This window comes from Lipomyces chichibuensis (genome assembly GCF_038497645.1).
Source record: "Lipomyces chichibuensis strain CBS 12929 unplaced genomic scaffold V1513scaffold_5, whole genome shotgun sequence".
NCBI classification, from domain to species: domain Eukaryota; kingdom Fungi; phylum Ascomycota; class Lipomycetes; order Lipomycetales; family Lipomycetaceae; genus Lipomyces; species Lipomyces chichibuensis.
In genome coordinates this window covers 12,472-36,533 of record NW_027117457.1, presented here as the reverse complement: position 1 = coordinate 36,533, position 24,062 = coordinate 12,472, and the positions used below count along the sequence as shown (strand labels likewise).

The 24,062-nt window shown below is 45.2% G+C and overlaps 8 protein-coding genes across 8 annotated transcripts; 2 read left to right on the top strand and 6 right to left on the bottom strand.

Annotated features, from left to right (window-relative positions):
* Positions 1-7,836: 7,836 nt before the first annotated feature.
* V1513DRAFT_245790 (general substrate transporter) lies at positions 7,837-10,002 on the bottom strand. The gene has a single exon (XM_066894459.1). The coding sequence runs from the start codon at positions 9,548-9,550 to the stop codon at positions 7,952-7,954; it is 1,599 nt and encodes a 532-aa protein (XP_066755228.1). The 5' UTR covers positions 9,551-10,002; the 3' UTR covers positions 7,837-7,951.
* A 25-nt stretch (positions 10,003-10,027) lies between these two features.
* On the bottom strand, positions 10,028-11,128 carry V1513DRAFT_423395 (NADP-dependent oxidoreductase domain-containing protein; the record flags this gene model as incomplete). The annotated part of the gene is made up of 7 exons (XM_066896033.1): positions 10,028-10,332; positions 10,414-10,528; positions 10,597-10,693; positions 10,743-10,825; positions 10,875-10,916; positions 10,975-11,068; positions 11,118-11,128. 7 exons carry the CDS (start codon positions 11,126-11,128, stop codon positions 10,028-10,030), a joined length of 747 nt encoding a protein of 248 aa, XP_066755227.1.
* A 166-nt stretch (positions 11,129-11,294) lies between these two features.
* Positions 11,295-13,246, bottom strand: V1513DRAFT_245912 (uncharacterized protein). The gene is made up of 3 exons (XM_066894460.1): positions 11,609-13,246; positions 11,444-11,542; positions 11,295-11,392 (listed from the first exon to the last, which is right to left on the bottom strand). The coding sequence occupies exons 1-2, from the start codon at positions 13,094-13,096 to the stop codon at positions 11,534-11,536; spliced, it is 1,497 nt and encodes a 498-aa protein (XP_066755226.1). The 5' UTR covers positions 13,097-13,246; the 3' UTR covers positions 11,295-11,392; positions 11,444-11,533.
* A 763-nt stretch (positions 13,247-14,009) lies between these two features.
* On the top strand, positions 14,010-15,243 carry V1513DRAFT_456903 (uncharacterized protein; the record flags this gene model as incomplete). The annotated part of the gene is made up of 6 exons (XM_066899600.1): positions 14,010-14,182; positions 14,331-14,428; positions 14,479-14,747; positions 14,776-14,818; positions 14,881-15,094; positions 15,216-15,243. 6 exons carry the CDS (start codon positions 14,010-14,012, stop codon positions 15,241-15,243), a joined length of 825 nt encoding a protein of 274 aa, XP_066755225.1.
* Positions 15,244-15,517: 274 nt separating this feature from the next.
* V1513DRAFT_395387 (uncharacterized protein) lies at positions 15,518-17,671 on the top strand. The gene is made up of 2 exons (XM_066895364.1): positions 15,518-15,670; positions 15,722-17,671. Exons 1-2 carry the CDS (start codon positions 15,668-15,670, stop codon positions 17,402-17,404), a joined length of 1,686 nt encoding a protein of 561 aa, XP_066755224.1. The 5' UTR covers positions 15,518-15,667; the 3' UTR covers positions 17,405-17,671.
* Positions 17,672-17,997: 326 nt separating this feature from the next.
* Positions 17,998-19,999, bottom strand: V1513DRAFT_245727 (general substrate transporter). Its single transcript, XM_066894458.1, has 2 exons — positions 19,546-19,999; positions 17,998-19,487 (listed from the first exon to the last, which is right to left on the bottom strand). Exons 1-2 carry the CDS (start codon positions 19,761-19,763, stop codon positions 18,137-18,139), a joined length of 1,569 nt encoding a protein of 522 aa, XP_066755223.1. The 5' UTR covers positions 19,764-19,999; the 3' UTR covers positions 17,998-18,136.
* Positions 20,000-21,003: 1,004 nt separating this feature from the next.
* On the bottom strand, positions 21,004-22,284 carry V1513DRAFT_438690 (uncharacterized protein). The gene has a single exon (XM_066897096.1). It carries the CDS (start codon positions 21,831-21,833, stop codon positions 21,237-21,239), a length of 597 nt encoding a protein of 198 aa, XP_066755222.1. The 5' UTR covers positions 21,834-22,284; the 3' UTR covers positions 21,004-21,236.
* A 155-nt stretch (positions 22,285-22,439) lies between these two features.
* On the bottom strand, positions 22,440-24,017 carry V1513DRAFT_438688 (uncharacterized protein). The gene has a single exon (XM_066897095.1). The coding sequence runs from the start codon at positions 23,837-23,839 to the stop codon at positions 22,841-22,843; it is 999 nt and encodes a 332-aa protein (XP_066755221.1). The 5' UTR covers positions 23,840-24,017; the 3' UTR covers positions 22,440-22,840.
* Between the last annotated feature and the right edge of the window lie 45 nt (positions 24,018-24,062).

Below are 24,062 nucleotides of genomic sequence, written 5' to 3'. Positions count from 1 at the left end.
AAACGCGGCATCACATTCCTTCTGCAGGTCCAGTGACAGATTCACGATGTATTTGACCGTTGATCTCATGAGAAAGCATGAATAATTAACCCACAAAATCAATGCGGAATAGATCCGAAGTTCCGAAGTTTAGATAGATGGCAGGCCATTTTCTCTGTGCTTTGGTTAATGTAGCTTCCACAAAACGCGGCATCACATTCCTTCTGCAGGTCCAGTGACAGATTCACGATGTATTTGACCGTTGATCTCATGAGAAAGCATGAATAATTAACCCACAAGGTTTCGGCATTGTGGCTTGTTTATACAATATATTTCGTTTACAGGAGTCTATATACTAACTTCCAGTTTAGGTCTCTGTCTAGAATTGGCGGTTTCCCGTAGGATCTGAATCGGGGGTTCACATTCGACAATTCCATAAATCACTAACTTTCACGCTGAACGCTTTCTTGCGCAACCTCTAGACCAGTGTCAATTAGTGGTGGCGCAAAAATGTAAACGGGAAGTCACCAATAATTTGCGGCTAGAATTGATGAGCGAGTGTTATTGCGGCTATCACGATTTATGCCAATCCGATGCTGAAGTTTTGCCTGGCCTCTTTTCTGTCATATTAATTACCGCAAGATCATTGTGATATGGCGGGTATTGTAATCAAAATTTCGGGCTCTACCCTCTGTCTCGAAAAGAATGGCTACCTTAATGTATAGAATTCACATCTGGATTTGTTGGCATAGGGTAATATATTGACATTCTACGATATTCTATTTCAAGATGACCTATGTGAACGTTAAGACATAGGCAAGAACAACCGCTGATTCCTCGAGGAGGGGCTGGACACAGACAAAACGCATATCTAGATCCGGCCTGTTATCTAGACTTTTCACAGTTCTTTACTATCACAGCTCCTATAATTATGTCCATGTTATGCATAGCAGAATGTTCTAGTTACGAGGGCTGTGCACATCGCTCTTTATTATGGCGGCTAGAGGAATCTGCCGTAAAAACTTAATTTCTGCCAGAAGTGGACTGACGTTATTTGTGTTTATTCGGTCTTGCGATCATATCAGCTAACGTGGTCCACCAGCGAATGAGACGCCTGATCCCTACTATCTGACTACAATCCCCACAAAGACAAACATAACACTATCAAATTAATTCAATTACTCAGAATCCTCTTGCTCATTACCCTCCATGTGCTACATCGCCGTCCGTTCGGCGCGTTCCTCCTCTGCTGACATGCATTGTCCTGCATTTCTTTCTTTCCCAGCTGCCCACCGACCCTGTGGCTCTGTAGCTGATGTCGTTGTTGTAGAGTAAGGCCTCCTCCTTCACCTTTCAGCGCTTCTTAAGCCTCATTCGCCGCTCCAAATGATTCAAACCTCTGACCCCAATAATACAACCTGATGCAGCATCCCTTTCGCACCTTTGCAAGCTTGTCGATAGCTGCATAGATCGACTACTCTGACGATTGGCAATTCGATTTTTGACATTCGGTGTGCGCAGTCGCGTCAATCGGGTTATACGGGGTCTTCGAAATGTAAGAGTCTGGTTGATCCAGACGGTAGGAATACGGATATCCGCCAAATCTGGGTCTATTCGCCATTTGCCATCCGCCATCCAATCCGCCCTGACCGAATAAATCTAATAACTTTACGCTAGCCAAAACTAGGTTAAAAAATTGCCTTTCGAAGTTTAGTGCCCAATATTTTTCGTTATTCCGAACTTGACACAGTTGAGATATTATCTTGCTATTCCCGCGTCAGAAGTCTCCGTGGAAGGGCTGTTCAACTCGGACCGAGACCTATTTGGTGTTCGTAGATACTTATTAAACGGCGAAACGATGAGGATGTTAATGTTGATGGATAATATGTATTGAGAATAGTTGGATGATAACTGTTGACAGTATAAAGAGAACAATAAATATACAGCGATGACCCTGTAGGCTCAGCAAGTTAATCCAAGATATCGATACTGTGGATCTTCCAAGCTGTGGAAATTTTAAGCGCAACTCCCACTTCCATAATACATAATTAGCTAATTACCTATCCGCCAAGACGGATGGCGGATGGCGGATTATTATCCGCCAACTTTGGACATGGCGGATAACGACATTCCTATCCGCCTAGCTAAGTATGACAACTTGGGACATATCGGATATGTATTCGACATTCGTATCCGCCTAGCTAAGAATGGGATAATTATTCGAGGCGGATTTTTTATCCGCCATCCGGGACAGCCCTACCAGACGGACTGCGGGAGGCGTTGGCAGCTTAACCCGACATCCAACCCAGACATCACATTCTCTGATCAACAAAAACGAGTCCTGCATTTTTCTCGGATGATATTTTTCGTTCATATTCGCCAGGAAAACTGCAAAGAATGCTGGAAAAGTCCGCGAGACGCATTATGTTCTCAATTTGCCGCCCAAACTTTTTTTCAGTGGCCCAAACAGCCCGCATCAAGTTGGAGAAAAAGGGACGAACGAGATTGCATATAAAGAGTGATAATCTTGTTCTCCTTGCAATAGAGCTCGATCCGATATCTGTTGAGTGGTGGTTCGCGTGACCTCGAGGATTAGGAGGCGATATATACCTCTAGACCTTTGTTGGGTATGTTTATCAAAGTGCCGAATCCAATCTACGTCCTTGATTTGTAGTCGAGCCGCTTGGGCTTACAGCAATAACCCACGATCGTCGTTCCAAGTTGAGAGGTGATATTGAACGGCAACCATGACGTATGGCGGGACTACCCAGCCTTGGGTATTTACACCTTGAATAACAGTGAGCCATTGCCGTCCTCCAGGCAGGGCCATCTTTCACGTCGTTCTGAGTTTGTAACCACTACGCCAGTAGAGAAAAAGCCCGACACGAAGTCAGAAATCTGCCTCTTGAATCCCGTATCTCGCAAGCGTCCTCTGTACGAGCTCAAACCAGCCGTAATCTACATCAGAATCTTCGCATTGAGCCCTCCGGTAATTGTACCCGGTAAGCAGTGTGTTTTAAGCTCTGGATGCCGCGTAGTGAATCTCGAGAGCCAGTTTGTACCAACGCGCGTCGCGCCGCGCGTGTCTAGGAGGCGATTGGCCACATATTCCACATCAGAGATTCGGGGCGGAAACGACTATGAATCTAGTCAAGAATATTCGAAACAATAGTAGATTATTCCAGATCCGTGAGTTTTCGCTATTGGCCACAGTGTCGCAGTCGCGACCGTTGAGCGCGTCGTCAGCCCGCACTGCACGACTAGCGGAGTGTATCCGAGCAGCCTCGCGAATGCTTAGCTTGGGATTCTTGTTCCATAGCCCGAAGGGCTAGATTTATTTTACCCTCGTCGCTTTTGTTTACCATGTGTAGTTGTGAAGAAAAATATGGTTAAAAGTAGAGATTGCTTCGGCGTGGAAAAGTGTCTCATTCGGTGGTGTAGCGGTGGTGAATCGTTATACTTTGTTCTTCTTATTACTTGGTATTTGCGAGCCTTTCGCATATTCTTATGCACGTGGCTTCAAATACCATGTCAGCTGGGTAAACTGGTATTTTGGACCCCGAGCTTTTGATGGATCCAATAGAATTACAACGATCTTCTCAGTCTGTAACTGCGCACTAAGCTTAATACCCCACCCACATGCCATGCGTCGACATTATGATGTGTGCACTATCTATCTAGCTAATGCATGCCTTCCCAGTCTCATCCTAGTTCGAGGTCATGCGCAACATCCGACATAATCTTGATCGTCAGATTCTCACAGACAGTTCTTACCCTATCGAAACAAATCTAGCACCCAGTTCTGTGCACTAAGTCTATCATGCCGCGCTCAGCACATCACTTTGGCATACTCTTACCAGCCAATGGGCCTGACCAGTGAACTGTGTTTGAAAATACACAGAACTCACTGGATGTGTCCAACCATAATTCAGTACATCGCTACAGCGTTGCGACACCATTAACATTATTGAGGAAGATAGGAAGACGACTACGCCGCCGACCATTTTATCTGTCGTTGACGATGCATGGCTAATTATAAATATAAACAGAACAACAGTCAAAAATCGAAAGAGCGAGCTACTGCCAAGTACATAATGCCAATTATGCAATTCTAAATGCCATTATGGGCGCGAATAATGGACTGGATGGAAGTCGCTTCGCATAAAGGTAATTTGAATAGATCAAAATGACCAGGGAAAGTGTCGATGGAGATCATTTAGAGCCTGATTTATTTTTTAAATGGTCCTTCCGTCTAGTTAGTTTTAATTTGGGCCATTATTTCCTTCTGTGGAGGTCACATTCCCTGGTCAGAGAGCGCTTTTTTTAAATGGGAGCTCCATTTACCCTAATGGATTTTTGGCCCTGTCATATCTTAGATTTAAATCTTCCTTCTAATATGCTGACAGTACGCTTCCCATATCTGTTAAGCAACCTTATCCCTAAACTCATTCATAGCTTTAAAGCCTTGAGATTGAGACCTTGTTGTAGCTACTACGTTTCACTAGGGTAATAACATCAATTGGCAAAGAGTCCATTGAAGTAGGACATCCAGTTTTAATCGAACCTGCCTATCAAAACTATCTGTTTGTCTAGGGAACTGGCGGCGCGGTACGAGCGTTGGACCATACTGGAAATGACAAACTTTCGCGCAAATGCCTGAACATGGCTATCCGAGTGTGCGATGTAGCAGATCACCTGCAGAAACGAAGATGAGATATATTCAACTAAACGCAAAATTTCACCCGGGGATTTTGTCATCCATTTCATGCAACCGGAGAACTGTTATTCTCTATGCGATAACCGAACCCATCTTTCAAATTCAACACAATATTACTCCTTACAAACCCGAAAAGAAATACCAAGTTGCCTCAACAAATTCTTAGTGTCCGGATCAATCTCGAGCTGACCATCCGGTTGCTGCGACAAATCAAGATCCGAAAGCTTAGGAACGTACACTGATCTTTTGTGCTCACGCTCCTCCAGTCCTCCTCTTTGCAACTTGAACGAAAATACCACGGACCGGACCCTTCTGAATGCGTTTCATTAAATGAGTGGTGTAGCCGGCAATCTTGTTTCATAGTCTTTTCGACGCGATGATGGCAATCTCATCGGTCAGAAGCTTATTATCTCGAAGTCGGAAGTGAGCTTGGGGTAGTAGCGCTCAATGATGGCCTTAGAGGCTCTCTTGACAGTTTTCGTGCGCACGCGACCCTAGATTTACATCAGCATTCTCGTGAGAGGCTAAATAACCAAAGATAAATTCTACATTGTGAATCTATAGCTGGATGAATTGGACGGATGCTATTGATTCAGATTTTAGACACAGGAGAATCCGCAGTGTTGGTTCAGCGCCAATGACCTGAAAGGTGCCTACTTTGTGACTTACTAATGAAGCAGCTCATACAAAACCACACCTATCAGTCTAATACTAGACCGAAGTTTCAGCCCTAACCGGAAGAGATATTTGAGCCGCAGTGCCAGTACATTCTGTGGCTTAGTTGTGGTTGACAAAGGCATTTCGATCCGCATCAAACTTGTGGGCTCTTATATTTTACAACAAAGGAGCCTTGGCTGGCACTCAAGATACAATCATTCCGATTGCTTGAAATCGGGTTAGGGTAAATAGTAAAACCGGTGAAAATACCAACCCTATCCTCGCCATTTAGATAGTGGGCTTCTATTACCCACGCTCTATTTGAAACAAGATAACGGTAAGGACGCCGTGTGAATGATCTGTCTATACGACGCTAGCCAAGACGAGACGTCGAGCTGACTAGTAAACGAGCGCATCCGGTTGGGTAAGCTCGGTGCGCAGAGTCGACGCAGGCCTTTCTTCTCCTTCCTAGCTCTTTAGGCACACAACGTCCTCGGTCCCCCTCTTATTTTGATGTTTTTAGTCGGACTAGCTGATGCTTCGAATAAATTGCAGGAGGTGATATATCGCAGATGTTGAAAGCCAGAGGAAAGCTATGACCAAATAACGAAATCTCTGGGCCCACACAATTGAGCAAATCCAACTCAATTCACTCGAACTACTCTCTATATCGTTCTCTTCGTCTACTCTATCTCTTTCTGCAATTGGGCTTACGTGGGCGAAGGTGTGGCTTCTTCAATTTCTCTTCCGCCAATTGAACGATTTTCAACACTTCCTCTGTGATAAATGCAAATTCATTCTTAATTTGATCCTCCTGCACTTGGCCCGTTTCTTATGTGTCTGAAGCAACTTCCTACACTCTTGAATCTCCTTGTCATTCGCTTCCTTATCGCATCGCCAAAGTTGATGAAGTAGTGAGATTCGTTGCTTACCAAGGCGGTAATTAACATCAAATTTGCATGTTAGTTCTGCTCCATCTGGAGGAGAGCTCTTAAGAATGGAGAGATTTATGTCTTTGAGTACATGGCCGCTCAAGAGCTGGAGATGGAAGTCCATTCCATTTACTCGAATGCACTGAAAAGGTTCAACCCAACAGCTTGTTTTAGTCGCTGCATTCCAGCGAGAGTATACCGGTCTACCTCTTGGGCTTGATATCGCTTTAATGGCATATACACTCCAACATCAAATGGCTGAACTAAATTCGAACAATGAGCAGGTAGAATAAGAAGGTCAGTACCTCTCCATATATAGCGGAACCGTCATGTGGCTAGAATGGCCATCCGTAATCAGTGACCATGACCGACTTTTAGACTTCTGGTTTGACTCTGGCTCAAATACTTTTCGTAACCACTCAGGAGCATGACTGTCAGATGTCCAGCCGCTAACACTCGTTGAGAATCGCCATTCGGAGTTATATTCTGCGGAATTCATCCTCTGGTATTACAATACCCTACCCCGGCGCTGGTATTGGCCACTGGCATCTTCCAAAACAGTTACACATTCTTACTTCCCAGAGTGACGTTCCACTTTGATTCTGAGTAGGATACCTGCAGAATACGTGTAATCCATAGTAGTATTGTCTTTTCTTCCGCGTTCGAGAGGATCTGATCGGCTTCGTGAGAGATATAACTTCAGCGATTCGATCGATGAGAGTCGAAAATGGTGGGCAGCACTTCTAATAGATGAAAATTCATCTTTTCTACGACCCGAATAGCCGTTCGGATCTTTTCTTCAGATTAATTGCTTTTAGAAGTTATAGAGTTCGCAAAGTAGTAGTGGGATAATATGACCGGTTTCCCTATTTGTTGTCATTTATACTGAAGTGCTTATCTAGACGAACAGATTACATCCTACTGTCCAAAAAGGCCTATGCTGACGGCATTGCCAAAGAACCTATGCCCAGCTATACATGCTATTTGCTTGCATCTGGAAGTGTCGCAATTCGCCTCGAATCCTGTGGACATGGCTATCAAATGAGTTTCTTGAACATGTCATACATACGCAGCCACCGGAAATTAAGAATGGATGACGTTGGAATATTAATTCAGCGGTGCTCAATTCAAAAAGCCAGATGCCTTAATATGTTACACTCAGGATATCTAATTATAGTATTCAAGTCTCAGCCATTATGAGGTCGTAGCCCAGCTTGCAATTTCACTGGCATTGTCGGGTAGATCGTTAACCATTTCAGTACGGATCTGATCCTGTTCCACATTCTCGGATTTAGTAACAGTCAACAAGACCGCATTAAGCCGATGAGCCTTGTATGAGCTACTGGCATTAGTTTGGGGCCGGAGACAATGAGATGAGAGCCTAGTAGCTGCTTCCCAGCCTGCGGAGAAGTCGACAAAGATCTCTAAGGGCATCATGCTCACGTAACCTCGATAGCATTAAGTGCAGATGGGTAAAGAAATCTGCTCCGTCGATGATGGTAGCTATGGTAAACATCATCGGCTACTGATGGACCTCACAGCTTCAAATACAAAATCCGAATTATACCGGGTCGACTCCAGACGTCTATGTACACCACCAGATAACCACCAGATCCATCCAAATTTGAAAAACCTGTAACGTAATCCAGAAATGCATCGATCGAAATCACGATTCTCTACTACTGTTGTGGTTTCCCTGCCCCACTCTCTCCTTTTGTAATTTCAAACTATACTTTACACCAAAGCCATGCTTAAACACCTGTTTGATCTCCTCAAGTGGCAACCCGGAGACCTCAGGATAGCAATAAATTACTGCAATCCACCCAAGTAACGTAATAACCGCATAAATCCCAAACGCACCGCTCGGTGTGTATGCTTTCATCAGGCTAAGGAATGAAGACGAAACGACGGCGTTCAGGCTCCAGTTTGTGAGAGTGAGCATCATTGTGCCGAGTGCGCGAACTTCCATTGGGAAGAGTTCATTACATTGCCAGGGGACGTTCCCTAGTGCGATTGCGTATGATGCGATGAAGAAGATGATTGAGAATAAGACTACTCCGCCGCTGAAGGTCAATCTCGGGTCCGTGATAGTCAGGTCACGAGAGATTGGGATGCTAAGTAGAGCGATCGTAGCAATGGATAGAGAAAGGGGCATACCCCACATGCTGTTCACTAGAAACTTGCGACGCCCGACGGAGTCGATGTACTTCAGAGCGCATATCGTAAACAAGAAATTCGTGAGGGCCATGATGAACGAAACCGCAATCGGATTGGCAAAACCAACGAGCCCAAACAATGTCGGGCCATAATAAAACACCGAGTTTGAACCGGACAACTGCTGAATGGCCATCAGTCCACATGCGACAATCAACGCACGAAAATTCGCACCGTCGGTGAACAACAATTGGAACTGGTCCCAGGCCGTGAGTCTCCGCAGTTCGGACTCGGTTTCAAATTGTGCGTGTATCGCGGCGACTTTGCTCCGAACTTCTTCCGCTGTTGCGTTCGGATAGATCTTCGCAGTAACAGTTCGCGCTTGGTCCAATTTATTCCGATAAATCAATGAGCGCGGGCTTTCTGGGATCACAAAACACAGACCAAGGAGGAGCAACGAAGGAATCACCGCAATACCGACAGAAATCCTCCACCCAGACTGCACATCCTGCAGGAATATATTAACCGCCCCCGCGAGGCACTGGCCCCCTGTAATAGCCAGAGCATCGACAGTAACTAAACCACCACGTAGCTTCGCCGGGGCTATTTCTGCAATATAAATTGGCGCGACCATGGCTGCCTCGCCTATACCGAGCCCTACGATCAGTCGGCCGACCGTGATTGCGCGAACCGTCATGGCCATACCTTGAAGGATACTCCCGATCGCAAACACGAGCGCGCCGAATCCAATCACCGCCTTTCGACCGATTTTATCAAGTAATATTCCTGCTAGCAATGCGCCTATAAACGCACCGACTGATGCAATGGACGTAATCAATTCCTGCTGGCTAGGCGATAATACCGGTCCAAGATCATCCTTTATCATCACAAGCACACCCGCAATAACAGTTGAGTCATATCCAAACAATAATCCACCGAGAGCCGCCGAACACGCTACTAACCATATAAACACACCTCCGTATTTATCCTCAATGGCATCCGAATCAATATCATTCATGGTAGTATCGTCCTCAACGGGCAACTCTGCATTGAATGTACGCGCGACTTGGAGGGTGAGAAGCGAGACGGCTTGCTCAGCATCCAACGACATTGTGCTAATGGTAGATATCCGTTATAACATCAGAAGGTGACGAAACGTAGCGGAATTTTATTCTATCGAGCGAGCCGAGTAGTGCATGATCCTGGTAGTTTTAAACAGGTTATATCTCCGCGTTGTGTGATACAGTTCTGGTGCCTTCAGAACCATTTAGTATCCAGGACGCTCACTGCGCGAGGATTCCCGATTTATGCCCTATTGGTCCGCGGCAGGCCCTACCAATATTTTCGCACCTTGTTTACATACTAGTTGCGGAACAATGACCGATTCATTCAATTTGATATAATCTTAGCATTGCTACTTCACATACATAATCTTCTAGTCCTTACACCAGCTTCGCCCTGTCCGTCCCCACATCAGCAGAAAATAGTAACACCGCCTTCACCGCTTGCGGCTCACCACAACCTGCGCAATGCATTCACAATTCACCCTTCATCTTAATTTTTAAAAGGAAACTGTTATTGTTCTAAATCAGTTGTCATCATTATCGAACACTTTCACACCCCACTGCGGAACCACAACTCTGACAGTCTTGTCCTTGTAAAGACAATTTAGCTCCTCAAAGTCCGCGTCCTCCAGCACGAAATCCTGGAAATTTTGCTGAATCTTTGATGGCGTAACAGATTTCGGGATAACGGATGCGCCGCGCTGGATAGCCCAGGATATAAGCACCTGTGCTGCACTCGTGTTGATCTCCGTGATCGAGGGTTCTTCTTGCAATGGGCCGGTGAGTAGGCTGTTACGTGAATATATTGGTCCGCGCAAAATTTGAGGAGCTCATGCTGAGGATAAAATGGATACATTTCCACTAATTTGTCAGCCGCAAGTCATTTTGGAAATGAAAAACATTTATATACCTTGATTTGCGACCGGGACAATTTTCGTAGACCCAGCATCCAATAATCGCTGCAAATTTCTCGTTGAGAAATTTGACACGCCGATAGCTTTCACCACTCCCGTATCAATAAGTTTCTGCATCTCCGCCCAACGAAATCCCGTTCCGATTCAGGCAGCTGTTTATTGTTTTTATCCATGCTTACTGGCCAGTGCATGAGGTATAAATCGACATAGTCGAGTCCGAGGTGTTTTAAGCTGTCTCCAATGCCTTTGGACACCTTATTGTGGTAGGTATTCCATCTGGCAGGTGAGTCAGTCAATGGACAATTGATTCATCGTAGGAGCGTACAGTTTCGTTGTGAGGAAAATTTGCTCGCGTGGGATTTGGCTGTTGCGAATGGCCTGTCCGGCCCCAGTTTCGTTCCCGTATATCTATTACTATGAATAAGAATTTATTAACATTCATCATCCAGTAACCTACCAACGCCGTGTCAATATGTCGATAACCATGTCTCAACGCAGCCTAGATCGATATTAACTTCCTCCTTCTGAGGACTTTCAGATCTGCGTATTCTGCATACGGTAACCGCGGCATATACTTCTCTATATGAAGATCTCCAGGTTCCAAGGCCGAGTGCAGGAATCTTACTGCCAGTGTTGAGTGTGAAATAACGACTGCTGAATATTAGATAATTCGCTATTAACCATTGCATTAATGACTCACCCTGTTGCCATTATATTCTGTTTAAGATTAGGTATAGCGGTGGTGCAGTGGTAAAACTATTATGGCGTCGGCATAGGAAGTGGATTGATCGATGACGTCACCTATATAAACCGACTTTACTTGCGTATTGACCCTAACTAACATTTCATTACTAAAGACGGCGAAAGACTAGATAATTCAATCACTCAGATGACCGAGTGATAGGTGACAATTCATTTATGTAACCGTGGTAAGGCTTTTTTAATATTGTTTGGTCGATTAATTGTGCAAAGGTACTAACTAAATGAATTTCAGACTGTTAAGTAAATCTACATCTTGCCACACACCTCTCAAAAATACATTACGACGAACTCGTTTCTAAGATCGGTCATAATCAGCGTTCGAACCTTATCAATCACAACCGACTATCGAAGCCGCTAGAATATCTGATGCTGCGACATTAGTCAAAGACGCCATCAACAATACATGATGCTGTGCATTGTGCAGCATACGGAGATCCCGAACCGTTCTAGTGGTTTGAGAAGGCTTGGATAGACATTTGAGCAGTCGCGCACTGCTATTGATTTCAGCTTACTGTTGATTGGAGCAATAACTGAAGAGAGGGGTTCCTTTGTCGATCCGAACTCTATCGCAGTAATAGGCGACATGCCTAAGAGACCTAATATCCCCGCCGGCGAAATCCCTTCACTGCGTTTAACCTCAAAGTGCTCTAGTAGTCTCAAATTCGAAAACTCCCTCAACGCATCATCCATTGCAGTGTGTCCAACCACAAGTCTCCTCAACGCCGGACACGACATCGTAATCGCACGCGCCAAACTACAATTACTCGAGCCTATTGGTCCGTCAGGAGCACATGAATCCGCGGGTTTGTCGTAAAAAGGAGTCGGCCCGAAATCATCGGGCCTAGAAGATAAATCCAGTGCAGTTAATAGCGCGCCGCCCATATTCCGCAGAATATCGTTCACACGCTGGTTCGTCAATCGATATATGTTTGACAGCGTCAGGCTTTGGAGATTTACTCTGTTTGCCACACCGTCTAAGCCCTGACACAGGAATACTTGGCTCACCGTAGTAGAGAACAGGTTCAAGTTCACGCACCGGGTAATTGTGATCGGTGGGAGGACGGAGTACTTGATCGTGATATCCTCTAGCGGAAGCGTATGCAGGCACAGGCCACAGAAGTTAGTGATGTAATGCGAGTCTATCGTGTCATCGACATCAGAGTACGCAACCCGTGTAATAGTTAATCGAGAAATAGCTGGAAATAGTTTAATTAATGAATGGATTCCACTCCGACACAGCGTAATCAGTTTGTTAGCGCCGTACACACTCTCAAGAAGGTCTGGATAGGTGTGGTTCACCGGCGGATCAGCAGACCCGATTCTGAGATGCTGCAACTCTCTCATTTCTCTCACGTTGGAAGCAAGTACGTCATCGTAGCGAATAACGCCTTTGAACAGGTCATACCAATCGGCATACAACCAGAGACTGCGGAGCTGAGTTAGTGGATGTCCAAGAAGCATCCTGACGAAGGTAGGAGAATCCTTAATATGAATGGATAATTCAGTCACTTGACCCAGCAGGGCAGGCATTCTTAAATCGGAAAATACCGGCAGCTCGGATTCAATATGCAGCCTGCGCAGCTTAGTCCAGTCATTGCCAAATATCATATCCTCACAGTCGCCTGTATGGTGTTCATCGCGACTGATATACAGCTCCTCAGCAAACTGACGCGACTTATGACGACTATTGAATACCACGCAAGCCGTAACTAATCCATTCGAGCTTTGAAAATCAACGACTTCCCACAGGGAGTAATACAGGTCGACAAAGTCTTTCCAGAGCTTGCACAGTTTGCTGATCGTCAGCAAATCTTCGAACGACAAATGCCGAAGTATCGATAAGCGAACTTCAGGTGGCAAACAGTCGAACGGATCTTTCTGCTGACTGCCACAGAATATCGCGGTTCGGTACGCCATGGTCTATTTGATGTTTGACTCGTCGATCAAATGCGTTGAATCTGACATCTACTAGATCTGATTTGCTATTCCGCCACTCATCTGAGGGACAATTTTCAATCGTAGCATTGTGTTGCTGAACAAGGATAACAGGCTGATTCATCGTATATACCAAATAATATTAGCCGTTGTATGTGACAGGTGACCGTTATAACCGTTCGCGTGGAGCACGCCGAAGCGAGATGCGGGCGGGGTGAGGCTGGAGACGCGGCGAAACACAGCCGCTCAGCACAGCAGAAAAATTGTAATCCGAAATCGCGCTTACCATTCGCGATCTGTCTGTACGATGCATTTGACGCTGTTAAAATCGAAATAGTATCTAATCACCGGCACAATAATTAGAAGTTTTGACATAATAACACAATGTCGTATCAAGATCAGCTGCAAGTTAGACATCACATACAATGTAAATAGATAGGACTGTGTCGAATACGAATATCGGCAGGTTTTCCCAATTCGTATTCGATATTCGACTTTTGAAAGGCATTCGAATAATATTCGATATTCGTATTCGACAAATAAGGTTTAGGTCGAATATTCGATCGAAAATCGGCAAAATTACGTGATATTACTTAAATGAGTTAAAACATTTCCTATTAAAGCCTAGTTATCAAGCCGCAAATCTAACCCTCGTACCCGAAGTCTTCTATCATACCAGCTCTCAACTCTTTTCTATAGAAGACGCCTACCAAATCAGACAATTATTGCTATAACTGGCAAATGTCTGTATACGAAGGCTTAGTGATTCTTGCAGCTTAAATACCCAGTGAATTCGTTTCTCTACGGTTGATTATGTAATACTATGTCGAATATCGAATATCGGCACATGGACACTGAGGCGGAACTCATATTTCGGCCAGCTGATATTTCAAACATGTCAGTTACGGACGCAAAGGCGCTTTCCAACTACAACGAGGCGTTCACGCTTCTGAAGGAGAATACACCAGAGCAGCGACTAGATGTCCAACTGCCTTATGACAAGTATTTGGAGCTGGACGATGCCTTTTCTCGACTAAAATTGGCAGAAGGCATTTCAGAGGATCAGAGGTCTGTCGTCTTCACTGTTTAAGACATAACTAACCGTACTCGTTATTATAGGTACCCATTGTTAGCCTACAATAGTGTCACCCAGACCGTGACAGTGGTGACTTGCCCGAGCAGCATATGAAGGAGCAGCGCGCTAAATCGATTACAGAATTTTTACGTACGTTGAGGACTATCTATCTACGCGGAGTCCGCATACAGTAGAAAATATTCGGTTGGTTGGATCTACCACTCAATATTTCCATCGTGGTGAGTACAGAAGGAGCAGAAAAGAGCCAGATGGAGGATTCATTTACAAGATATGACTGGCACTGGTCAACTGGTGATTGCTATCGAAGTTGGGACTAGTGAGACATATGACAAGCTTCTGGAAGACAAGGACATGTGGATCGAAAATATGCGTGTTAATGTGTTCATATTGATATGCTTTAAAGAATCGCCACTATTTAAAAATCCTGATGCTCAGTACAAGGATATCGCGGGAGTGGATGCGGAGAAGGTGGCAATGACACAGAGCCTTGCTGAAACCATTGAAACGAACATCACTAGGCTATTATGGTCCACTCGCGTACAGGGATCACATATGGACTGGTGAGCTGAAGGAAGCGTTCATTGAAGTCTGGCAACAGCATTCACACCGTTTAGATCTGCTTTGTGGAGACTAATCAACTTGATTGGCCATACTTAGGATCTGATTCAAGAAGGATTCGCCATCGCCCATAATGACCTCCCTGTCACGCTTGAGCTTAAAATAAGCGACTTTTATCCTGTCGATACATGGCAAACTGCCAAGGTCGAGGAGGATAGCACTATTCCATTTGACTGCCCTCGCTTTCTACGCTATTTAATGGCTGACATGGGAATATCTGCACAAAACAGGCTCGCGCGATATACGAGAAATTGGGGTTACGTTAAGTGCGCAAGTGTCAAGATCGCGATAGCGCCGCGCTGTGGCTCCAGAGTGCGCGATATGCGTGTCCATTTGTCATTGCTTGAGTGTTTTCCTTGCGTGTTCGTTGTCTTGCCCTAATAGTAGGACATGGCTGGCAGAAATATTAATATAAGGAGGGGTTTGTCCTCTCTACCAGGCCAAGAAAAAAGTCTTGTATTCTTGAATAGAGTTCTTGTCTATAGTTTCTCGTCCAGTCCAATCCCCCGTCTAGTCCCAGTCCCAATATAGTCCCAGTCCTGTCAAATCCGTCTGTGAGTTTGCTTCGGCAAGTTAGCGTTCAAGGTTCAGAGTTTAGGGTTTAGGGTTTAGGGTTGCGGTATTACATGGCAACCAAAGAAAGGATTACGTCAGCTTCAACTTTGGATTCGCCGCTTGCGGCGCAATTATCTGATATTAATTACACGAAGTGTTCTAAAAACATTGATGTCAACTTGATTAAACCGGCTTCCATAAACACAGTTTAGATAATATAGAAATATATGAATGAGGAGAGACTCCTCGTTTAATCACTAGGATTTGGGGCTGATTGATTCGACATGGTATGTTTGCGGTTATTTGGGTATATGTCGCTGCCTATTAATTCATAAGAGGCACCAAAATCTGCTCGATTTGATCCAAATTGCTATCTACCACTTGAACTATTCATTCGGGTTCTTCGGTATTGCCCATTCGACCATATTGTTCGTTGCCAGCTTGTCAGCAAATCCTGGCGCGCTATAATCATCGATAGTTCAGAACTTTGGACTGATCTTGACTTTCGACAAGCCAATTGGCCACTGTCTGCTGCAGTAGTCAAAGAAGGCGTAGAAAGATCTCGGGGCGCTTTGTTGCGAGTACAATTATGCGAGCTCGATGATGAGGATGAAGCATATTGCGAGGAGTTATTGTCTTGCAACACCTGGCCTAGGTTAACGACAGTGCGACTTGAATCTCGGCTTCAGAGAATTGCAGATGATAATACATTTCTGCAAAATCTCGCCAACTTGACAATACACATCAAAGATGCACCTGCTTATGTAAGCACTGTACTTCTGATCCGACCTCCGCACAATTTGAGAGAATTATACTTCCATGTAGACTGGTTCGAGCTATTCAGAGACACTATTCATTTCGACATCCCGATTAACAACACAATTACTGTTCCTAATGTCGAATTCCTTCGTATCGGATCCGAAGACCCGGAAGAAAAATATCTATACCGATATCTCACGTCGCCACTCTTTACCGTCAATAAATGGATCCTGATGTGGATGATCGGATTACAGAGGTTACTTTCTGTTTTTCCCGGTTTGAGGAGCTTCAGTATGGTTAGGATTGATGCTTTTGCCATTGGAGCCGGTGGTTTTCAGCATTCTGCAGAGCTGGATTTTACGCAGTTGGAGCATCTGAAGGAAGTGGTGGTCAAGTACTCGATGATACCGCAGATATTACTGAACTGTAACTGTGAGAAGCTGATATTTGTATGTTCCACTGAAATCCCCCGGTTCGTGATCGTGACAGATGAGGGACAAATACATGACTCACATGGCAAGAGTGGCCCGGCGCTGAAAGGGTTGACACTCTCGGACGTTGCATATCCGTTCTTGGGGAACTTTTCGTTAATTCGAATTTTGCGTAGTATTGATAGTCAACATTTGACCACGCTCAACTTATCATCTGCATGCTACCATCGGAGATTAATCGATTACTCGTCTACGGTATATTCCGACATTGACGTCCCGATGATTCACTACGAATCTGACGACACTGTTAACCGCTATTCTCTGGCCCAAAGCATTGTTCTCCTCTGTCCGCGACTGAGACATTTGATTTTAGGGAACACAGTTACAGATGAATCGCTTATGCCTTTTGCGACGCTGGCGGAATTAGAGGATGCTGAAATCTGGTATTCATCAGATGTCACGCGTTTTGGAATATTTAACCTGCTGAGAATTCCTTACGACGCGGACTTGGTGCAGTTGAAGTACATCCCGACGGAGGAAATCATCGCTTCAATTGCTGCGCTACGTTCTCCGATCCAGCGCCTCACTATCCGTGACTGTCGTAATATCTACCCAAAATCGCTTGAGCCGCTAAGTACTCGCTTGGACGTGGAAGTGAATGTCCATAGTACCACAACATTGACAACTAATGGGGACACTAATAATTTGGATTTACTTACGCATTATCGGTGGCATATACATGGTTATGATCGGATAAGGGATCTACCAGAGCAAAGAAATAGGCTCGAAGTTGTACGGAATGGGTGGCGCAGTGATGCACACTGGATTTAATTTGGCTACAATAGGAGTACTGGATATTAACTTGTAATTTTCTTTCTGGCGTTCGGTGGCATTGATTTATAGAAACATGACTTGTTTATATTGGGATTATAAACTATGCTCCCTCTTTATCACGGTAGTGCTTCTTGATTTGTTTTCAACTGCTAATTATTGGGCTTCCCCTACTTAGCACGTGTAATATATTTCCATTGATTAATCTCCTGCCTGTTTTCCTAGATGCTTTAATATTTCGGCCCGGTGGTTGATATTAATAAGAATTCGCGTTGCGCACAACGAAAGCTACTACCGATGAGTCTATTTAGTCCTGTGCGTTATATATTGGACTTACCCAGCGGCGGTAGAGTGCAGTTTGTGTGTACTGTATAATAAGCCTCCATACCCCCTGCCATGTGAAAATCATTTGCCACTTGTCTGGATTGGCAGCTGTCATTGTAGTAGTCGCCATCTGGCCTCCTGTAGGTCTCGTAGCTTCTGGCGACACCAACTGGCGACCGCATTTCTACTGGACACGCAGTCTGGAAATTACGGGCTTGCAGACAAGTGAAATGTCGTAGTGGTATAGAACCGGCTCACAATATGCCACTTCGAGTCGGATCAAATGCATACGGTGTCCAACAACTCAGTAAGACAACATCTTACTGCTAATGTCTGAGAGAATGGATTAAAAGATCGATCCTGTAGAGTATTGTCGGCGAGATAAAAATGCTGTTGACGACCGATACCTCACGAGCGAAAGTCGGTGTCCTCGCTGATGACATGCTTCATCTTGACATGTTCGGACCGATTAATTTTCGAAACTCCAATTTCAATATCTTTCGCCAGCATATCAAGCTTATTCGATCCCCGTCGGTTACCGAGGAACGATTTCCAAAGTGGCTCGCCGTATTCAAATATCTCGCCTAATTCCTCTAGCGTACGCTGCTTTGTTTCGGGAGCGGCAAACCAGACATGGATGAATGCGGCCATGTTAAAGGATCCGAAAATAAAGAACAGGCGCCACTGAATGGAGCGCAGCAGGGGCGGTACAGCGAAACCTAATGCAAAATTGGAAGCCCAGTTCGAGGCAGTCGCGAGCGCGACAGATTTGGCACGGATGCGCAACGGGACTATTTCTGGTGGGTACATCCAACTCACAGGGCCCCAGGATAAAGCGAAAGTGGCAACCGCGAGATAGGCGCTCGCCAAGATAATGCGGGTTGCGGCATGGTGGCCTACGATTATCCATGTATATGGCTGGTCCAAAACACGATTTGATTCACCATAATGCATGAGTAGGCCCCCAATCAGGAATAGCCAGAATCCCATTACAATGGCGCCTATGAGAAAGGCAGGTCGGCGGCCCCATTTGTCTGCCCATAAGATGGATGGGATAGTCATGACCATGTTAATGATGTACTGGATTGACGACGCGAGCATCGAATTAGCGATGCCTGCGGATTCGAGGATGTACACAATGTAGTACATCATCACATTTATACCAGTCAACTGACTCCACATTTGGATCGCCATGGAGAGCAAGACCCGCTTGCGTATCTTGCTTGAGAACAGCTCGCGATAAGAATTTGACTCTTCCTCACGTTCCTGACTGATCTGGTCTTCGATCTCCTTGTACTCCGCGAGGACCAGCGGGGCGTTGACGTCATTGTGGGCCGAACGCAGGAACGCGAGCACTCGAAGGGCTTCGTCCCAACGGTCCTTGCTGGCGAGCCACCTCGGCGAGCGGGGAAACCAAAAGAGGCCGACAAACAGGACAACTGCTGGAACGGTTTGTATGGCCCATGGCAGGCGGAACGAGGCAGTAGACTCGAGAAATGAGCAACCGTATTCGATGAAGTACTGAACCATAATGCCCCAAGTGATTGCAAACTGTTGCAATGAGACGATACGTCCGCGGATCTTCCGTGGCACGATTTCAGACTGATAGATGGGCACGAGTGAGGACGTCAAGCCAACACAGAGGCCGGCTAACGCAAGTCCAATAACCAACATTACAACGCCATTTGACGCCGACTGAACTGCAGATCCGATGCACCATAAAGCGGCCCCGATTTGGATGGCGACCTTACGGGACAGTCTACCACAATCTCTGTCAGCTTTCTCAATTAAATATATCGGACATTCGAGCCACTTGCCTGTCACCGAGGAAACTAGACGACAGCGCTCCAACTAACGATCCTCCGGCCATTGCACTTGTGATGGCACCCTGGCGCATTCCCAGTGGGTTGCCGTAGTAGTTCTGGTACTGCTCTGTTCCAATGACGGCCGACATAGAGGATATGTCGAACCCGAAGAGTGCGCCGCCCAGGGCCGCGAATGCAGATATCGTGTAGACATTGAGTAGGCGTACCATCGCAGATGCCTGATAGGATGCGTGCGGGTCGGTCCCATTGATGTTGAAGTAGCGTACGGGAATGAAAAACCAAACGTCATCTTTCTGAGGAATCAAACGTCATCTTTCACTGCGACCCTAGTCCACAGACGGCTGGGTAACTCTCTAGGCAGGAGGTACACATGTGGAGGCGAGAACGACCCCGCAGTGGCTGCTAGTTTCGTCTGAACTACGGGAAGTTGTCACGGCCATGTTCACAACATTGCAATCTACTCGAAAACAAATGATGATTTGGTAAATATTCTCCGAGTATCGGGCAAACGACCGCAATACTAGAAATAAGAGACGTCGTAGTAAAAGTCATTGCAGCAACAACTTGCTTTTAGTCTACAGTTTATATTAATGCAGTTGGAATTACAAGTAGGATGGGATAAACAGACAATTAGCCCAAGCAAGGCTGCCGATATGGGATACAAGTTGTTGTGCGATAGAAAATGTGCAGTTGCCTTGTTGAGGATTCAGCCCTTGCTTGGCCAATGCTGGTCAGTGCTGGTCAGTGCCGGATCCTTCTTGACCAGTTCCGAGCAATCAACTTGCCTCATGTGCATCGCGCATTCCAGTTCACATCAACTCAGATTGTTGAGCTTTTTGCCAAATTGAAGCGGAGACGACGAGGACAGCGTGACTTACGGCGGACGTTCATTGTGTATTAAAAATGCCGAAAATAGACTCACATGACATCAGGGCAGCACCCCCAACTCAACTTAACTAACATTAGTAAATCAGGGTTCGGAATAAATTTCCCCGGTCGTCGATCATGGCCAAAATCCCAACGCACGTGCCAATTAAGTGATCCGCATGATCAGCATACCGACAAGACGAGCATAAATACCGAGAAATTTTGCGAGATTCCACGAACTATTTACTTTATGATTGGTGATTTTTCAGGGTAAACATGTCCGAGTCTTCAGCTCAGCTCGCTTAGCCAAGAAGTTTCACTGTCGGGTTGGGGCACATCCACCTCTGTTAATAATGTTAATAACGGCTGCTTGTGAGTTTAGCTCATCAACTACTGTGCAGTAATCTCCGGGAGAGAATCGCCGTGGGTTGCTATTAACGCAGTAAGGGTACTATAAATGTTTAGTCTTTGTACTCGAGAACCATGCACAGTATGTAAACAATGCCGTCGCGAACCTGGGTTCCTACACAAATTGTGTTTAGAAGAATTTTAGCTCATTGCCGCGACTATCATTTGATATTCCTCTCACTGTACCATCCATGTGCAATCCGCTTTACGCTGTACATGGTCTAACTTGTGGATTCGGGGTCTTTAATTACATAACAATGTTAAGCGTGTGAGAGAAGTCCATGACAATTTTACGCAATTATCCGAAGTACATATGTGCTATCAATTCAAACGCTTGCTGAAAGTCGTCCTGCCCGGATCCTGCCATATACAAGACCACCGTGTTCCCCGGTAATTGCAAAGTCATATTAGGCACCCGGGCTAGCCGTCAATTTCTTACCGAGCCCCTTCGCTACGTCATTTGACAACCTTTTCGACATCGAATTGTAAATCGTCGGCGTCCTTCTCACTAACTGCTTGCGCAAACTGCACTTCGAGGACCAGACAGTTCGTCTCATCCGCCAGACAAATCGCGCCAGAGATGCAATCGTCGCGCCATAGATTATTGCACTGCATATAATGATTACCATTCCATCCTTATTTTTCTTGCGGCAACCTTCACCTTTATTGAAAATTATGGACAGCGCACCGACATAAACAAGTATACATCCGTTTATAATTTGAGAAAATACTTCAGCAGACCAATGGATGGCAATCTGGATCCGGTCCGACGAATTGAATAACGCCACGTCCGATGATGTCACCCAGTTCTCCTCTGTAGCATTGAAAAATACAGTGACACCACCAGCGTCCTTTGTGAAAGAGCTCTTCAAAAGGTAGATTCCCAGGACAATACATGAAATAGTGAAAATCATGCCGACAGCCGCGATTATGAAACTGCTATCCCTTGCGCGATAGATGATAATTACTAGCAATCCGAGCAAAATATATTGTACCATAAGCATCGCAGAGCTAAAGATCGCTAATCTTTTCTGTCCGCGAGTTCGGGCGGCGACGACAGATTGAATATACGGTGAATTCTCATAGGAGTATGCGGATAGAAGACCATCACTATTTATCAAACCTTATATTTCGCGCTCAGTGCGTCTGAAAGAAGAGACTCACTGATGTAAAGGCTTTTGACAAAAATTTCAGACGATTTTAGACGCCGACAGATTGCACTAGGAAGAACAACGTGGACAAAGTTCGTAATAGTCACGTCTGCAGCGGCTGCTGCAAATATACCAAGAGTAGCAAGGCTAATTGCCATTATTTTCTGTCTCTGGAGGGATATTTTGAAACTAGGACATATAAGATATTAGAGATTTCGGTAATAACTCTTTAGGTTCGCGATATATCGGCAAATCCAACTCACAGCGCAACTGAAGCAAGGCGGTAGAGGCGCTCATCCGTTACTGAATGCAAGTTTAGTGGGTGCCTGTGCCTGTGCGTGGACAATTAATTTGCACCGCAGTAGCCGCTAACCCTAAAGTCTTCAGCACCGTCAGAAAGCTTAATCAAACCAGCGATGGGACAGATTTTGATCGCGTCAATATCAGAATACAAAATGTATCCGTCAATGCTATCTTGATTTCTCTACGAATGTGTTACTACAGTAAACATCAACAATTACTAGGAATCAATACTCTATACACAATAGCGTTACATTCTTTTATATTGTATATATCATGATCTCAGCTGGTATGCATCATTCTCCGTGGGCTTTAACCAACAAACGCTATGGATTATACCTTAAGCTGGTGACAACACTTCAACTTCCTGTCCTACAGTAAGTAGTCTTAAGCCTTTGACATAAAGCGTCCGAATCTAAGCCTTCGACATACGATTACTGGATGATGTCATCCATGATGCTGCTACCTCTGGATCCGGCAACGTTGAGCCCAAAATCAATCGCCCGCCGCTGTTACGCATCTATCCAATCTAATACCAGGCTAGCTGTTCAAGCATTTGCTCAAACTCCTCTTGCTCTTATCCTTCCATATACAAGTCTGCCATGTTCCCCCGTAATTGCAAAGTCGTAATACACGCCTGAGTCAGCCATCCATTTTTCGCCGCTACATAGGAACTCCTTCGCTACATCGTTCGCAAACTTTCTGATAACGCTTCCGACATCGAATTTTAAAATATCGGCGTTCTCGACGTCCTTGCCACTAACTGCCTGCGCAATCTGCACCTCGATGTTGGGGACGGTGCGCCTTCTCATCTTGACTATTTTCACGAGAAATACAACATAAGCACAGCAGATTAGAGCCATAAATATCGAGTGCATTATCTTTAACATACTCGGCATAGCTCTTATGCGGTAAACCTCAATCATGAGCGCAAATATTGACAGCACACTGTTCGAAACAGATATGCCGTTTACAACAAGAACCAACATCTCACCCGACCATTTGATGGGAACTTCCATCCATTCCGATGAAGCAAATACCGCGAAGTCCGAAGATGTCACCCAGTTCGTCTCTGTAGCATTGAAATATACAGTAGCACGACAGGCATCATCCTTTTTGAAAAAGCCCTTGATAATGATCCCTATGTACAAAGTTATAGAGAAAATCATGGCGGTAGCCGCGATTCTGAAGGCTCTGTTATCAAGTTCGTCATAGCTCACAATTTGGGCCAACAACCGCATAACTTGTCCAGCCATGAATAGTACAACAGTATAAATCGCATATTTTGTGTGCGGACGTGGAGTGGCGATGGTGACATGTTGAAAATGCGGTGAATTCTGATATGAATATGACGAGAGAAGACCGTCACTTTCTATCAAAACCTTATACGTAGTGCTCACTGCAGCTGAAAGAGATTCAGTATTATGTGGCCCCTTGACGAAGATTTCAGAGGATTTCAGATGCCGTTGACGAAGTCCACTAGTAAGAACAACTATGATAGAATGTATTGTAGCCATGGACGCGATGGCGCCAGCTGTTTCCCAAAGTCTAGTAGGCATTCTTCCCAATCATATGAAGATTTCAGCCTAGGACCTAAAAAGATGGCGACTTCAGGTAGCGGTTGGCTTTGCGAGGTCACGATAAAGTGCAGATCGAGCTCGAGCACACAGAATGCAGAGGCCGGTAACGTATATATATGAATGAATAGGAAGTGTACTCAAGGGACCATTGCCAATGTCAAAACAAGATTGGGGCAATTAATTTGCGCCGTAGGAGCCGCGA

Coding starts and splice junctions, on each gene's coding strand:
- V1513DRAFT_438690 (XM_066897096.1), bottom strand. CDS start 21,833: ATGCTTATGGTACAATATATTTTGCTCGGATTGCTAGTAATTATCATC.
- V1513DRAFT_245727 (XM_066894458.1), bottom strand. CDS start 19,763: ATGGTACGCCTACTCAATGTCTACACGATATCTGCATTCGCGGCCCTG. Junction 19,488..19,545: donor TCTAGTTTCCTCGGTGACAG/GCAAGTGGCTCG, acceptor AGATTGTGGTAG/ACTGTCCCGTAAGGTCGCCA.
- V1513DRAFT_245790 (XM_066894459.1), bottom strand. CDS start 9,550: ATGTCGTTGGATGCTGAGCAAGCCGTCTCGCTTCTCACCCTCCAAGTC.
- V1513DRAFT_245912 (XM_066894460.1), bottom strand. CDS start 13,096: ATGGCGTACCGAACCGCGATATTCTGTGGCAGTCAGCAGAAAGATCCG.
- V1513DRAFT_438688 (XM_066897095.1), bottom strand. CDS start 23,839: ATGCCTACTAGACTTTGGGAAACAGCTGGCGCCATCGCGTCCATGGCT.